General features: G+C 32.3%; 3 protein-coding genes across 3 annotated transcripts; all 3 read right to left on the bottom strand.

Moving 5' to 3' along the window:
- Positions 1-901: 901 nt before the first annotated feature.
- Positions 902-2,758, bottom strand: LOC122595617 (solute carrier family 25 member 44-like). Its single transcript, XM_043768021.1, has one exon. The coding sequence runs from the start codon at positions 2,217-2,219 to the stop codon at positions 1,185-1,187; it is 1,035 nt and encodes a 344-aa protein (XP_043623956.1). The 5' UTR covers positions 2,220-2,758; the 3' UTR covers positions 902-1,184.
- A 3,859-nt stretch (positions 2,759-6,617) lies between these two features.
- LOC122596179 (PHD finger protein ALFIN-LIKE 4-like) lies at positions 6,618-12,493 on the bottom strand. The gene is made up of 5 exons (XM_043768709.1): positions 12,155-12,493; positions 11,992-12,024; positions 8,153-8,381; positions 7,810-7,942; positions 6,618-7,142 (listed from the first exon to the last, which is right to left on the bottom strand). Exons 1-5 carry the CDS (start codon positions 12,249-12,251, stop codon positions 6,867-6,869), a joined length of 768 nt encoding a protein of 255 aa, XP_043624644.1. The 5' UTR covers positions 12,252-12,493; the 3' UTR covers positions 6,618-6,866.
- Positions 12,494-15,915: 3,422 nt separating this feature from the next.
- On the bottom strand, positions 15,916-17,296 carry LOC122595848 (40S ribosomal protein S27-2). The gene is made up of 4 exons (XM_043768306.1): positions 17,185-17,296; positions 16,877-16,978; positions 16,349-16,377; positions 15,916-16,226 (listed from the first exon to the last, which is right to left on the bottom strand). Exons 1-4 carry the CDS (start codon positions 17,185-17,187, stop codon positions 16,100-16,102), a joined length of 261 nt encoding a protein of 86 aa, XP_043624241.1. The 5' UTR covers positions 17,188-17,296; the 3' UTR covers positions 15,916-16,099.
- Positions 17,297-18,432: the final 1,136 nt, after the last annotated feature.

Here is an 18,432-nt window from a genome sequence, read left to right as displayed (position 1 = left end):
TTGACTTAATAAAGGAAAAATAATCGTAAATTACTTATATTTTACTTAATACATATACAGACATTTTTAATGCATTCAGCCACTTAATACACTCACCACTTAATAATTAAAAGAAAAACGGGCCCTTAGTAGCTCACAACTTATAAAAGCCTCAAACTTACAGTTGAGGTGATTATAGCCTTGCCAAAGTTTTTTGACTAGTGTTCTGTGATATAGTTCTTACGAATCATTCTCCGTGCAAAAGATTTAAATTGTACATAGAACTTGCAAACACACATCTAATATGGGTTTTTAAGAGTGGAGACATTTTCTAAAAAGCATCTTGAAAACTACAACACTGAACATTAATTCGGTAAAAGAAATTTTAACCCAGAACGACCCATCTATGAATAGGTATGCTGAGATAGTGAAACTACAGCTTTCCAACCCTGAGTTATGCTTTGCTCGAGAAAGTCCAACCCCATTCAGCTCAAACAGTAGCACAGCATAGAACCATCCCGCACTTGCCTGTGAAACATATCCATCTCTGGTGGACCATAGACGAACTTTAAAAGTTTGGAATCTAGGAAGGTTGGCTTCAAAATCATGATTCGAGAAACCCCCTTTGCTTTTTTGCTTACAAATGTGAACTTGAGAAACTGTTTGGAGAAGCGTCTGATGGTTGTGGGCATCACCGACGGCAATCATGAGCTTTCAAGGTCCAATGGCCTATGGCACAAACTGTGCAAAGGACATTGCAGTATATATGGCCAGAGAGTATACACAATCAGTATACATGTGTGTGCATGTGTGTGCATGTATATGCAAGTGAGTATATGTGTTTTTATAATTGTATGTATGTATATATGGTGGTGATCAGATTGCAGACCCTAGTAGGCTTATTGATTCTGATTCAAACTTTCAGACAAAGAAAATCAGATTTAACATTAATAAGAGCCTTGAACAAGATAGCAACTTGCACTTGCATATTTACAGTTATTTACATTCGTATACTACCAACCTGGCCAGCACTGATCTTAAAGCTAAGCTACCAAAGGACGAGGTAAACAAGTTTAAAACAATGATAACATAGCTCTTGTCCCCTTATTATTCCTATTTTACTTTACCTTTCTGTTTTCAACCTTTTTTCTATAAATCAGGTAAGTCATAGTGTTTCTTTACCGTATAGATGAAGTCTTCATTCCTCAACCCATAGCATGGCAATCTTGATTCTTTGTAGAAAGCCTCTTAAGGAACTCATAGGTGGTGATCATTGTAGTTGCAGACATAGACATCGAGGCCCATCTTGGCCCCAACCCTCTGTAACAAGCACTCAATCCACCTTCCTTCACCAAATTCTTTATCGTTTGCACAATACTAGGTTTCCCATTACTACCTTCTCCATCTAAAACTTGTAGTCTCGTCTTGATGGTATCCAATGGCATCGTAACCACCGCTGAAAACCCGCTAGCCATTGCTGCACTCAACCCCTGCACCGCCACTACAGCCTTCGAATCAGGAGTGAACCCAACTCCACCACCATTTCCCTCTTTTTTCAAACAGTAGCAACCGATCCCACCCCAAACCGCCCTATGAGCCATGGAGTAAGCCGCCCACCACACAGCATTTGAGGGAGCATACGTCAGAATTGAAATCCCAAATCCCCTGTATAACCCACAAACGCCATCAGTCTGGATAATTTTCCTAAACGCATCAATCCCACCATTGTATCTAAAGGCACTCAATGTACTGGGATGTGCACTATTTGCACCCTGGACCATTAGTCTCTGACTGACAACATCTATCGGTGTCCAAACCAATTGTGCAGCCATAGCTGCACTCAACCCAGCCGCAGCATTAGCAATAGCGGCAGCTTTTGCCTCGGAAAACCCCATCTTCACCGTAACAAAACCAACATTACTTTTTGTCATCTCCAACGCCCCCATGTAAAGTGCCCTAGCAGGAATCGTGCCCATTAACGACGTCCCAAAACCCTTATAAAAACCCCTAAAACCTTCATGTTTCAAAATCGAAAACCCCAACTTTATACAAGGCATATCTTTAACAAGAACTTGTTTACGCGTTTTCAACACCACAATCGGATACAACATTCCAGAAACACCCGAAAACAAGCCGGCACCTAGAAAGAAAAACTTGGACTTATCTAACATCTCCCAGTCAATGTCAGCAGGGAGATGAATCTCCGTTCCTGAATCATCTTCCGCCGCTCCTAAACTCATTTTCGCCACCTTATCCTAACTATAAACTCACTCAAAATGATCACCTTTACTACAAATAAATAAATCCAATACCCGAAAACACCTTTCCTACACTCACACACACATCAATGAATAAAATATATATCTGTACTAAAGAAAAACCACACTTCTCATTCAGACATTTCATCAAACACCTTACCTACAATACAAAATCAACAAGGAAGCGAATACGTATGCATCCCCAACAATAAATAACACATACCCAAATCCTATTTTTAGCTAACAATTAATAAAAATAGTTTCTTTTTTCCTTTTACGGGAGCAAATTTGAGAACGAACATGAGTTACCAAAGACGGATCGAACATATCTGACGGCGGTTGACGGCTGCGGAGGGCGATGTTTGCCTCACCGGTGAGTTGACGGAGACCATCGTCTGACTAGCATGAAAATTGAGAGATTCGATAAATATAAGTGTGTGTTTTTGTGTGTGTAGATAGTGTGTGTTTTAAGGTACAGAGGCGGCTCGAAAGAGAAGGGGCGTAAAATGAAGGGTTTTGGGGATCGGGTAATGATCGACACGTGTCGGTTACTGTTTTGAAGAGATAACATGTAGGCGGTTAGTTATCACCGGTTAACGGTTGTTTCGGTTATTGGTAACATTATCTTGTAAAGTTAAGTAGTCCATGTTATTATACGTAGTTTCTATTTTATTTTATTTTTTATTACTACAGTAGTTTGTTTATTTTGTAACATTGTAGATAAGTGGTTTTTTTTCTTAGATTTACTCTAAAGAAATGAGTTGTATTTTGTAAATTAATTGGAGTAGACCAATGACTAATTCAAACTTGATTCTTTTCCGTTGTAGACATCAATACATCGAATCACTAGGTCATATTGGTGTTTGTGTTGCATTCTTAAATATAGATGTTTTTTTTTTTTGAACGTTAAAATGTATTATTCATTACTTGAAACTAGCAAGGAGCTAGAGAAGGTACATATATGAAAATCAATGAAATCATAGAGCAAAAATTACAAACTAAAAGTGTTCCATGTGTTCCAGTCTAGTTGTTTGTACTGTGATCTCGCAGTTATCCAGAGGTAGCTCATCTGCTTAATTTCTTCCATGATTTTTCTTGGTCTCACATTTTGGTTTGAGAAGACCTTTCCACTTAAATATAGATGCTTAACGTGAATTTTTTTATTAAGGTCGACATTGAGCGTTACTTAACTTGTAAAACTATTTAAGCATAATGCTTTATCATAATTTGGTTTCAAAAATGAACTTAGTTAAACAATTGATTTATATGTACAACTTTGAGTTGTTTGAACCAAAGCAGAGTTAGCATCATGAAAGCTCCCCGATGAAAGTTAGTAGATAACTTCGTTGTCAAAGCAATCTTGGCTAGCCTCGGCTTGGATCCAATGCAAATCTACTCTTTTGAAGACATGGACAACTTGTAGAAACAAAATGTGTAAAACATAGGAGCTTTCCCCTGTTCGAATTACCGTGGGATGATAAGTCATCTTTTGAATCAAATTTAGCAACCTAACGGGTTTTCATTTTACCATGGACAATTCTAACCATTTACCTAAATCACTTAAAAAAGAATGTTATTTAAAAAAAAAAGGATTTAGAATACTTTACTCATTGTCATTACTCACTAGACTACTAGAGTAATTGAAGATGATTTATGGATATAAAAGGGTATAAAGTTCAAAAAAAAGGCGAGGGGCCAGATATGTATATAGCAACAAACCGTCCTTGTCGTACCATGTGCGTAGGGCGATAATCGTTAGGCTTTATATATCATAAATTCATAATCCCTTTTATGTATGGCACCATATTTGTTTTTTCTAGCATTGTCAATTCCAGCAAAAGTCGTGGAATCGATTCCCCTTAAACAGAGACTGATGCCAAATTCATGATAAATACATTTAAGTCCAGTCAGTATTAATTATATGCCGTTTTTGTCAAAATGGAGCCAGAAATTTGCTTCTGACAAGTTCTATACTAACATTAGCAACATTCATAACCAAAGTTATACTAAAGTTCTTAATACTATAAGCTCATAGGATGCTATGCTATAATAATGCTCATTTTTTATATATAGAAAATGCAACTTTTGTATATATCATTTTTGTTAGCAAGTTTATGCCCGGTAGCAAAACGTGACCATTCATCTAGTTTGCCGGATAATACACCCAAATAAACGATATTATAATTTCATAAATAAATACGCGTAACTGATTATAAATTATTTTTGATTTTTTTTTCCATGGACAATAATAACCAATAATCAATACATTTCGATTTGTCTATCTAAAATTAAACCTCAAGGACCTGCCGCGGCCCTCATCGGCCAAAACGCGATTGCCACCTGTCATCGTCGGTCTACAACTACTACTGAAACCACCCGATTGCACACGAGACACGTTCCCTGGAGATTGAATGATTAGATTAGTGATATCCATAAGCGGCTTCCTATACAAGACACTCTGCTTCTTTTTCTTCTTCAACGTTGTCTTGGGGCCGAGCTTATGATTAAATGGAGGGATGTTCTCTTTATTATTACTGTTGTTGTTTTCATGATTTTGGATTAAAGAGATTATTCCCTCCATCTTACTAATCTAAGACCGAATGAGAATTAAAGAACATATATAAATGTATATAGTTGAATATTTTATGGAGTGTGTTAATATAAATGAATGGTACTCTCTATATATATATATATATATATATATATAAGTATTGATTGATATTGATGGGTTTTGAGTTTGGAGGGATGGAAAAAGATTTGTAATTTGGGGAGTTTCAGATTTTGGGATTGGAGGAGGAGGGAAAGAGAGTTTTAAAAATGTTTTCTGTTTTTAAAAAAGTACTGTTTTTTCTCAAAATGAAAATGAGATTAGGCGCCACCATTTTACTCAATTTTTTTGTTTTCAGAAGTTTACATTTATATCCCCTGCCTGCATTATCAGTGCTTTCTATTTTTAATCCATTTATTTACTAGCTCTTTTATTTTGTAGCAAGTATGATTTCCACATTCATGATTAGTAATTTAGTATGGTACAAAAGAACTGTCATTTTTATCTATTTCGGTTTTAAATTATAACATGGATTTCGTACTTTCTAATTTTTATAAAGATTGCAAGGACTGGATTACAATTTTTATAATTTTCGATATTCAAGTACTCGGGCTGACATGAGGAAAAAATGTCGCTAACTTTTAGTGAATTTAAAAAAAAAATTGTAAATGATTCTGGTTTCCGCTCTCTAAGCCTCCCTGATTTTCGGATCCATCCAAATAGGAGCTTCACATAATAATATAATTTATGTATATTTAGGTACATATGTAGAATAGATTTTTTCTGGTTTTAAAAGAAAACAAATGCATTCATGCTTATAAAGAAGTGTTTTTTTTATTAGAACGAGATAAAGTATCCACGCGTTGCGACGGTGAGATGGTGGGGATAATAGGTCATAGAGTGTGATAAGTAATAGGTGGTAATAGGTTATAGAGTGTGATGGCCAAATGCCTTAGCCGTACAGACTCCGTCCTCGGATTTAAAAATTTGTCGAAAGTGTATATCGAATGACCTCTCTAATAAAAGAGCATAGAATCTTAAAAACACTCATATAATTATTTATAATTTATCGATGTACGGTTTTTGAGATAAAAGATTTTGAATGAATTAGAGGATTAACATGATTTATAGAAGAGAGAAAAAAAAAATGAATAGTTAAAAGTTGACAAAATTTAGAGGGAACAAATATACTTTATAATGTTGTAGAGATAGATAGTCGAGATAGACAAATAAATAGTTTCCAAAAAGAATATTTTATATTACCTATCCATTAAAAACAACGAACACCAAAAAGATCCGAAAACAAAAAATCCAAACACCCACATATAAAAATGAAATGAAATAAGTTTTGGGTTTGAATTTGAATTTGAATGGATAAAATATTTTTAATCATTGAAAATTTGGAGATTTTGTCATTTTAAGGTAAAGGAGGGAAAGAGATTCTAAAGTGTTTTTATATTTCTTTCTTTCTTTTGTATTTTCAGGTTTAAATGAAATGAAAATGAGATTACCGCCTAGCCTGAAAAGTTGATTTGGCAGAATTCTTTTTGAGCAGAATAGGATACTTTCACATATATGCATTGTCAGTCTTAATCCACAGACTTTGTAACTGTATTTTTATGTCTTAATACATTGGTTTAAGGTACGAGTGTATGAGCATGAGAGGACTCGTTTGTTTTCATATTGACTATAAAACATTTTAGCATTTTAAATACATTTTAAACGGCATTTAGAACCTTATAATTTAAATTTGAACGCCTTTATATACATGTTTATAAACATGCAATATAACAACACAGGAAAGTGCACAAATATTATAAACACATGCAATATAACAACACATGAAATCCAATCTTCCATTATAACAATTAACAAATAAAAAGTTCTCTTGCACATGAAAATTCTACTTAAAAACTAAAATTAAGAACCTGTCACTACTTTAAATGAAATGCACATTTAACACCTACAAAGCACCCCTAGGACTGATTTAAGTTCCATCTTTTCCACAACAGCTAACGATTAGTTTAAATCGATCTCCAAACAACTTCTTCAAGACTGCTTTTCATGCCAGTGATACACAATCAAGGACGTGATCTCTTGTTGGTGGTACAAGCTGGGCATTTGTACTGCTTGATATGCTCAGCTCTTGCTGGAGTTATTTTGACGCATAAACCATGGAACCACTTCTCACATATATCGCAGCAGATCCAGAACTCATCAGACGAGTAGTTCTCACCACATGAGCCACATAACGTGTCCCCTTGCTCCTCATCTTCTTCTTCATCATCCAAATCTTCTTCATCTTCATCTTTTGGTGTTGAAGCTTTTGCAAATTTAGGCTGTTCAGGGCCTTTTGCCTTTAATGGACAAAAAAATAGGTTATCGACTCGCCACCGATCATGAAAGCATAATATTATACATTTGGAGTTGAGCACAAATAAACGAAGGCTAGTGGTTTCGTTTCTTCCTTATTTTTGCAGAGGTGGCTATTCAAGTATTCGACTAACTTACTCGCAAATGGGTCGACGATTCGAGTTATGTTTTGTCTCAAACAATATAATGGGTCACTTCAGAAAATATTACCTAAAAGATGACAGGCCAAACAGGTTGTTCCCAAAGTCTGCATCTAATACAAACAACCTACTAAATTGCTCAATTCAAGGATTCATATGACAAATGAAATAATGTTGTTTATATGATTATGATTATGGATTAACGCTTAAAAGCTTTATCAAAAAAAAATCAAGAATGGACAAAAAGAAGTCTGTGCACATCAACCAATCCACGCCCCAGCGCATACCCACCCATACTTAGAGTCTTAGAAAGAGCATTTAACACCTAAAGTAAGTTTTGACTTGGTACCCAACCGCCTCATCTATCATTTTTATTGCCATGAATTCATTTCCTGCCAAGTCTATGTTGGTAGGAGAACCCCATGTCAAATCAAGGCCAAGGATAGTTCAAGTAAATGGATTTCAGAACCATTATCAAAGGGAAGGCATATTGAAAATAGATAAAAAGAACCTTGGAGTTTGACTTTGATTTACTGCCACTGTGATTTGACACGGATGACTTCTCCTTCACTTGCTTCTTAGCCGCCCCAGACACAATTTCAAAAATTGTTGGGAGATCATTTATCATGTTAAACAGGCGTTTCCTGCATCCCAATTGAAACATTCAGCCCGAAGTAACAGGAAAGATAGTCAGATGATAGCATCAAACTCATGACATAAGTCAACAGGAAATATAAAAGGTTACATTCAATTAAAAGATATATTTGATCTATCCACAAAATATAATTTATGCCTATTCAGACTCAGTACCTCGAAAGCTTATGATAGAAAGAAACAAAATAAGAAGGAATTACCTATCAGCTTTGTCAAATCCAAATCTTGCCCCAAAGTAGAAGGCCACGGCCAGAAGCCATGCATCACCGTGTACAGCAACCAAAGCTAGCCAATCCTTTTCTGGCATCCCATCTCTAGCAAAGTTAATTCCCAGTGCAGGTTCTGGAAGCTCGGGAGGTACCTCTTCAGCAGGCAAATTCACCTCCCACTGCTCATTAGGAAATCCATATAGACACAGGTTTTCCTTTTCTGCAAAACCCAACACAAACTTTTACTATAATTATCCATAAATGTAAAACTCAAAAGTATTTTATATCCTAGAGTTCAAGATAATGGAAACTGAAGTGCTGAGGATAGACTATCATTACCATTTCTATATTCCAAACAACAAAATAATGAAAAGTACATTGTGGGGCACAGCAGACATTAAAAAAAAGGATGAAAATATTAGGCAAGGAAATAATCTTAACATTTTATTGCCAAAACTGGAACAATAGATTTAGGTCTTAATCTGCTATAAGACCGAAGATGGTAATGCTCAACGGGAAAGAATTTGGCAGAGAAATACATTTGCCTATCTACCAATATACTAAAACAGGATTGTGTATTTTTTTTTTATCGACACTTGGCGCATTCCTTACACGACATGTGTCACTTTTGATGTAATTAAAAATAGATTCCTAATTCATAATTACCTAATTGTAATCAAATACTATTCTTTCTTTAGATTTAATATAAAAAAGATTTTTGATTGAAACTTGGCACATTCCTTGGGCGACATGTGTCACTTGGTGTAGCTAAAAGAAGATTTCTAATTCATAATTACCTAATTGTAATCAAATACTAATCTTTAGATATAATGAAAATGATTAATCAACCTAACTTATGTGCCTAAAAATCAACCTAATACCTTAAGAATTTGACATGTGGATTCCACTGATTCTCTTTCTTAATCTTGCCCGTGATTTTTCCACTTGTCATCATCCTATAATTAGGTTGATTTTTAGGCATACCAATTAGGTTGATTTATCATTATCCGTTTCCATGATTTATAAAAAAAAATTAATAATGTTAACATCATATACGGAATACAACTATCTTAAAAGATAAGTATATGCTATGTTTTAAACATATAATTAAACAAATATATTATCCAATTCATATGGGTTTCATATAATACGTGAAAGTACGGTATCAAAACTTAGATATCTAACAACCACGTATTCTCTGTATCATCAAATATTATATAATCCGTACATCGTACAGGTATTAAGACTAGTAAAGTTATACATAATGATATAAAGAAGGGGGAAAGGATGTATAACAAATTAGTATTAGTGTACAGATATAACCACATATGCTTATACATAGATGCAGAGTGGAAACAAATTCAAAAAAGAAATACGATGTCTGAATAAAGACTATAAGCAAAATTGGTTACACGAGAATGTCAAAATTAGTACAGATTACATTGATGGGAAGATATTTGTATAGGTTAACTATAATCATTTTAAGAAGATGATATAAGAAACAATGAGCCCTCATATGGTAACACTGACATTTACGGCTCATATTCCATTTCACAATTTTGTGTGAATAAATTGCCCCCATACCCCGCATATTTGTGGGATGGGGTATTGATGTTGTGGTGTAAATAAACTGAGTTGTGATAACTCAGACTAGTTGATAGCATATGAAAGTTGTTTAAGCAGACTATTTGGGTCCCAAAGATATAAGATGTAAACTAGAAATAAAGAGATTGAGGCATTGAGCATCATTGGACCTAAAAATGCTAACGTTATGATTCATAAACCACTTTTATAAACCTTGCAACCAAAGCAAAACAGTCAACTTTACCGTTTAAAACTAATTTTATAGTAAGTTTTGGCCCCAATTGGTTCAGGACACTCCAACCTCGTTGTTCTAACTCTTTTACACTTTCTTTCTAAATACTAAAAAACAATTTGTTGCCATACGATACCTTGTGAAGCACCAGTGCACCACATCCCACTCCCAGAAAGAAAAAAAGGGGGTATGAATATCAGCATTACATGTGCCCTCAAGCAACTTCAATACGACGCAAGCAACAGGTTTGTCAATCAAGCCAAAAGCAATCCTATATTTAATCTGGGATGTAAAATCTGCACCTGTAAATTGCTACCTCTATCCTAAACTAGTGTAAGAAAGTGACTGTTTAGAGTACAATTGTACTCAAAAACGATTTGCTTCAATGCGTACACGGAAATGTGTTTAATAAATGCAAAGTACATAGTATAATAATATTCTTATATCATTTAAACTTTATTGTTAAGACTGTTTATAATTAATAAAAGTTATTTAAAAACAACAATGAACAGATCTTCAAATATCTATAATACCGGATGCCAAATTTTAACTCATTTAAGAGGTTTTAGTGAGAAATGTAAACTATTTTTATATAATTAACTTATTAATCTTGGTGTTATAATGTAGCAATTGTATTACATAAATCCATGTAAAGGCCTGGATTTGGGCATGTGTGGGATGGGCAACCGCACATATACCTCAATGTTTTTAGAGGCATCGACATATCTTAATCTCCATACATTGTTTGAAGTATTTAAATAAAAGTCACGTCAGCTTTGAACATACTAGCATTCTAGCGTAGCTGTCTGCAGCCGTGTTATTTGTTTATCAGGTACCAAATTAGGACTCCAAATACCGCCAGTAATTCATATTTTCACTTTTGGTACTATTATTCTTTGTTATAAATGCAATCATAAAGCTACATGTAAAATCGCTAGTGTTATTTGTTTCATGCAATCCTCTGTTTAATTCCCAACACTGTTTTTCCACCCTTTTTTATTTTGCATTTTTATAAATTTGCCTTGAACCACATGATTTAATATTAAGATTTTCATTTATCAGATACTGGGATTAACTATTTTGTTTTACGTATACTCAGTAGCTTATTGATAAAAGAGCTTCCACTATAATTATTACTAATCATCATGCTATCTACAAAATTAAATAAACATCAGAAAAGAAAAATTAAGCAAGTTTACACTAATAAGTGTAATAAAGTTCATTCACATCGGAGATGCTCTTAACAATCCAAGACAAATTTAGACTTTAACATCTAACAAAATAGCATCCAGATGAATCAAAATCAAGATTTCACTTACTTGGTCCACTAGACACATAAAACATTAAACCTTACAAGAAACAAAGACCTTATCTTGAATCAACAGACAGTGTAGAGATAATTATATCAAGAGGGACACCAGACTTACTAAGGTTTGGTTAGGATAACCTTAAATGTAACGAATACTCTTACACCAAAAGACAGTGTAGTGTATAGACATCAAGACAAAAACCACACTTATTAAGATTTGGTTAAAATAACTTTTATTCTTGTTTTCTGAAAGGCAATTATTACATATAGAAGTATAAAACTAGTAAAAAACTGGAAATTACATTATCGAAAATCGATAATACAACCAGACGGACACGAAAACGACGATGACCCTCCTTATTAAAACCGAAAAATAAACAATAAAAGGAGGAAGGCCTGCCATCCAATTTTGGGTTTCAGTTAAAACTGCAAAAGCTACCATCTTTGCAACTTCTCAAGAGAAAAAAATACTGTTATACCAAAGTAAAATCGATTTAACTTTCCAAATTTCCAACTTTGTAGCTAAAAAAATACTGCAATTCAAATTTTCAACATTCAAAGTTCACAACTTTATCCTCAGAAATACTAACAAATTTCACTTTCTTAAACCCTAATTGGCCATAAATTACTTCCAAACACAAATACAAATTATTACATAGATACATATCATATACATATATAATAATATAGAAAAAGAATACTGACCAGGGTCACACTGCTGGTAAAACTCTTCAACATCTGCAAAACAAACAAAAAGTTTTTTTATCAAATTAGTAAAACTTAAGAATTACATAAGCTCAAAATTGAAATTTTCATATATAAAAGAGGAATTAATAAAACAATAACTATAATATATATATACATATACCAGTGGTTAGGGCTTTAATGATGCCAGCTCTGCGAGACTTAAAATCTCTAAAAACTTCTTCAACAGTTCTGGGATTGTATTGTTGACCTCCATCCATTTTCTTTTCAAAGGCTCTGCTGCAATATTTATTTTGTGTATGTAAATTATTATTGAATTGAATTGAGAGATATAGTATTTGGGGGAAATTTTAATTGACTTATGGACTTGTAAAATAGGGAAAACTGACTGGATGGATTCGATATAAATTAATAGAAAAAAAGATTGGAATTTAAATTTGTTGACTCTGATAATAATAATATCATTAGAATTAGATTAGATTAGATGTCCATGGATGATAATGATGATAATGAAATTGATGTTGTTGGATTTTGGCCCATTTAAGAAAGTTGTATTTGTGTTGTTAGAAAAACCCTAGATTTGTGCCTTTTCTATAACGTGGTTGGTTTTTTGGACCCGAGTCCTTATTTGTCTTTTTATACATATTATATTATATTATATATCTAGGTTTTTTTAAAATAAAACAATTATTAAAGTATAAAATAAATAAAACAATATGGTTTTTCTTCTTTGATAATCACCGTGCATCATGAAAATCATTGTATATCAATTGTTTCGTAAATTGCCGTGCATCAATTTAACCATGATTTAAGGGTCAAGATCTTGTCTTATTTGTTTTAATTTAATACTTGTTTTACAATACGCATCCCATATATATATATATATATATATATGTATGTATGTATTTTAACCAAATTTCGTTTTAACCCCCTAAAATTTCTATGTTTTAACTTTTACCCTGCATCAAAGTTTTCGTTTTCATTTCCATTACACTAAACTTTTAAATTCTCAGGTTGTTATCAAACAACTTTCACACAGTTACGGTTTTACTTTTAAACATTTGGTCTTTGATTATTTTAATTTGCCTTTTTATACATATAGCGTTTTCATTATACAATAACTTTTATCATCGTTACGTCTTACGTTCATGTTACATTTAAAACATTAAAATAGTTATTGTTCATGTTTTTATATATCTTAATATTCTGTACATTATTTGTGTTGTATTACTACATGTTTAGTTTTTTTTTTAAATGAAAGTTTTTATCTTTTAACTTGTATCCTATATCAAAATTTTCGTTTTCATTTTTATTGACACTAAACTTTTGTGATCTTAGGTTTTCATCATACAATTTGTACACAATTATGGTTTTACTTGTAAATATCTGGTTTTTGATTATTTTATTCTGTTTTTATACTATACATATATATATATATATAACGTTTTTAATATATTAACACATTTGGTTTGTATATGTTATATGGATCGTGATAAACATGTAAAAAAAACCTCAAATGGTATTTTTGTACTCCATTATTTTTTACTGACAATACTAAAAGGTTTTTACTTTTTACTAGCAAAATCCTTTATATATTTTTTATTTCATTCCCATAATATCAAGATTTGCATTTCAATTTGTCACTCAATATAATTAATATTGTTATCGTTTGCGTTCAATAAAAATGTGACACGCTATTAAGCCTTTGTTGGCCCAAAGTCGTTAGAAAAAAAATGAACAGTAAGTAAGTATACACAATGTCGTATTTCATGAATTTTATGTTTTAATATCTCGACGGTGTATACGGAGGTTCAGATATAAAAAATAAACGAACGTATTATGCATAAGTATACAATTGATAAACATCTTTTTGATAATTTCTCCAATAATATTTAAACTATTTTATGGTATTATATACCGTTGGACGTAGATTATACATCATCTAATTAACCATCATCCATCATGTGACTTGCTTCCTTTCTTCCTTCCTTCCTTCTTTAAACTAAACCATACTTCAAATGTTGGTATTTAAGATTGATTTATATAACTTTTAACTAAAAGGTAGAAGTTAAATTATGGGGTCTTTTATAGGTAATTTAATCAGGTATCATTTAATTACTTAATTATGAATTTGCTTTTGTAAGTACCAAGTATTTGTGTATCTTTTGCTAGATGTTTAAACATTAAATAGAGAATATATTTAAAAATAAAAAGCTAAACTATAACTCGTAGTAAACAAAATCCAATTTTCTTTATCAAAGACATCTCAAACTTTTCATTCATTTTAGTTTCTTCTTAGTTAAAATCTGAACATATATTTTGTACTCTTTAGTTTATGCAACGATCGAGCTACTAATAGTCATTCATTCTTCTTTGAATATTTCGTTAAAAATCGTATTCGTATATCCCATGATAAAAGATAACATGACTCGTGTTTTTTAAAAAAAACAAAAACAAAAAAAGGCATATGCATATCCCATGGTATCCCATTCTGAAAATCACAAACCTTCGTTAATTAATTTAATTAGTACAATAACTTAAATGATCAAAACATAAATTATATAAAATGAAAAAAAAAAAAAAAAGAAGAGAAGAAGTAATTAACATTTTTTCTATAGAGTGATGAGTGATCTACGGACCCAAATGCCATCTTTTATAATTTCTGCTCAAAATATACTAACATAGAGGATATATGACTTGCTACATGTTCACAATCCAGCAAACTTTGAACTTTTTCATGCCATCGTGGTATCATTAGATGAGACAATATTTAAGTCATCTATATACGTGCATTAACCAGCGAAATATTTATGTACATCCCAGTAAAGCCAGCCAAATAACTTCTAATACAAGTTCACTTATATATATGTAACAAAATTTTGGCCGGGGCACAAGGCCATTAGTCGTACAATGAGTGTAGACCGAACACCAGGGGCATACTACAGAATAGCTAGCCTCTATATACCCCATCAGTATCCTTCTAATATAAACTATATACTGTGTAATTGTTTGGATATCCCTATCCTATCTTCACATCCTTCTACCTGCTGTACAAATACGCACATTCATGTTGTGCCAAACTAAATGTTCATCAATCTTAGCATTGGCAGTATAGCAACAGCCAACATGCTTAATGTATAGTAAAATTTGACAGCCACACATCTGATGGAAGAAATTGACAGCTTTCTGCCTGCTTATGTTTAAAGTTCATTGATCAAGAATTGTGGTCAAAAATAAAAAAAAAAAACGAGCCTGATAAATTACGATTCAAACTCAGATAACCTAACAAAATATATTCATATGTATCCCCAATAACTATTGACGCTAAGCTAAATCAACTATGAACATTACAACTCTGATCAATCCAGTCAATCTTCTTAAAGGGTATTCACTAGAATAAAACAGAGTAAGAATGCCGGTCGACTAACTTGTTTCAGATAGAAGAATATCCTAAAAGCACAAGACCAATGATAGATCTGTGTAGGTGGATGAGGACTATCCTAAGGTTCACCATCACTGGCATAGTAAAACCGAACAAAGACTGAAAGCGAAGCCCTTTCACATTTGAGCCAACATATAGATTAAATAACAATAGGCCAGTGACAAAAGTGTATTGTCATGTTGGTAGATCAAGACTATACTGGGCAGGCCATCACTCGCCTAGTATATCTAAACTAAAAGTCTGAAAGCTAAGACAGTTGAATCAACATCCAGCAGAAAAAGGCTACATCCGGAAGATGGTTAAGAAATACTGTACCTACATAAAACCTTGGAAATAATGGTAGTAATTGTCAAACTAATTGAACATGGGGGCTCTTATTAACAATCATTGATGACAAAGGCATTCAACCGATGCTAAATTAAGATTAACACAAGGATCATTGGTATCAGCCAGCAAGATCTCACAAACAATATATAATAAAATTTGACACAAATTCCAACTTCATTACACCGAACAAAAGTCATAAGTTGAAACTAAAAGGCTGCATGCCCACATAAAACAGCATAAAAAACATCAAAAACATTACTCTTGTTTTCAAGCCATAATACCAAAGTACCTTCTACTTAGCCATCATACCAGATCTAAAGTAAAAAACCACTATTTCCATCAGTCTCCCTTTCTGCGGAAAGAGCATCCTTCGGTAAGTCTAGCACGACCACCGGTAGGCTGGCACAACACTGTCTGGCAGTTTCCACACACCACCACTGTTTGTGAGTGGCTAAACACAGTAGTTCTGTAAAACCAAACGACAAACGAGAACACAGATATCAATCTATTGTATAATATATATAGTAACAAACACACTTGTATAGTTAGCTTAACTGAAAATAATAATATATGATGATCATCACTTACATGTTAAAACAGCCTTGGCACTTGACATCCTGCATCAATTCAAGTTAATCAGAAAAACAATACAACTCAAAAAGCTATCGGGAGAAATTAGCTACATATGAACCATTAAACCCTACAAAACTTGCAAAACTACACATTCAAAAACACGATTTTTAGAAAAGTACTTAGTGCAATATAAACATATGGTACGAGTCGCAAAATATGTAAACCCCTTAAAATTCACATTATGTTAGGCATTTCAAAACGGGAATCTAACCAATTTAATTTTCAGAAAGCAGATAATCAAGGCGGTCGGGTTAAACAAACCCGCTTACGACAACCTATCGTATTATTATATAATTTAAATAGCATAAAAACAGTTATTAATCATTCAGATTTAGCTACAACAAAACTAATCACAAATTTAAATATCACCTGATACCCATTGATCTAATGCACAAACTTAACTAATTTCATTATAAAAAGAAAAAAAAACTCAAATTTATGCACACATAAAATATATAAAAATAAATATAAATAAAGTAATACCATGAAGAAAGAATTGGGAGACTGAACAAGGCGCTTGAGCTTATGCTTCCTTTTTTCCAATTCAGCTGGTGGGTTCAACAAATCAACATCGTTTGGGAGCGTCTATTTTTACACACAAAAACAGATATATATATATATATATATATATTTGAGTTTAGCTCACATGATACATATGATATTTGTATACAATTAAATAAAAGTTTATCTAGATTTAAACTGTTATTTACAGATGATATATATATATATATTATGTATATATGAAATAGAGTGATAATATTATGTGATTAAAAAGAAAAAAAATGGCTCACCATGATTGATTGCTGGTTCGGTGTTTAGAGATAGTAGCCGCCTTAAGAAAACCCTAGCAAGGAGGAAACAGATGATAATAAGATTCAAGAGAGGTCGAAATGAGGTTTTTGCAAATTTATATATCCGGATGTGATGTGAGAGCTTTTAGGGCCTGGGATATTGGGCTGCCTTTTTTTATGTGTTAATAATTAGCTGGCCCATATATTTGTTCGTCATAATACCCACTTTGATTTGATTGTTTAGAAAATTCTAATGGACTTAACAAAATTGATTAATTTCATAATTTCATAATTGCAAGATTAATTCTAATGGCCTAGTGGTTGTCATTTTTAACTTGAAGACCTAATTTTCGAATCTTATTATGTTTAATGGTAAAGGTATTTTATAACTTCTTAAGTGTCAATGTTGTTTCAACATGTAAGTATACTTGTTTTTTATTATATACTAGCTAATCAACTCAGGTTAACTGATAAATATTTTGCAAATAAGCCGAATGATACTCAGGTAGCTTTAAAATATATTGTCATATTAAAATGTATAATAACAGCGTTAAATAAGTTGAGAAATTGTGATAAGTTATTATGTAAAAAACGAAACTACACGGAAACAATAGTTGTGTAGTTGTGGACACAAGATTAAACACATTCGGTTGGCAAAGAACAAAAAATTAAACATTATCTGGAAAAAAAAACACCATAGTTTTCGGCCTATTATAACAAAAAAATAAGGTGATTAAAATCTTACATAATAATGTGAATATTTAATAAAAATCTATATTAATGATACATATTTAAAAAATGATATTTTGAATTTTAAATAAAAAAGTATGATGATGTCATAATTAAATTTAAAAGATGTGTGATAAGACAACTTTAAAAAAATCTTATGTCATCATAGTCTTTCTTTATTAATATAATAGATTTTGGTATAATAATAATAATACCTAAATTAAATGTTTTGTGTTATGTTCTATGATAATAAAAATAACAGTAAAGTCTGTTAAAAAAAAAAAATTTATTAACAGTATAATAATTGTGTGTATGTGAAAACAAAACAACAGTATTTAGTCACTCTTAAACAGTGGTGGTGTGTGGAAACTGCCAAAACTCTTCAGCTTCTGCCACACTTTTGTTCACACACAATGTGAGACTTATAAAAATGTTCCTTCAATTTTATTTTTGATGCTTAGGTGAACTAAAAACAAACAAATATATGATATGAGATAATTAAGCTATAATCAATATGAA

The sequence above is a fragment of the Erigeron canadensis genome, chromosome 4, assembly GCF_010389155.1.
Source record: "Erigeron canadensis isolate Cc75 chromosome 4, C_canadensis_v1, whole genome shotgun sequence".
Taxonomy (NCBI): domain Eukaryota; kingdom Viridiplantae; phylum Streptophyta; class Magnoliopsida; order Asterales; family Asteraceae; genus Erigeron; species Erigeron canadensis.
The sequence above is the reverse complement of the archived record's forward strand: the minus strand, read 5'-3'. Positions and strand labels throughout refer to the sequence as shown.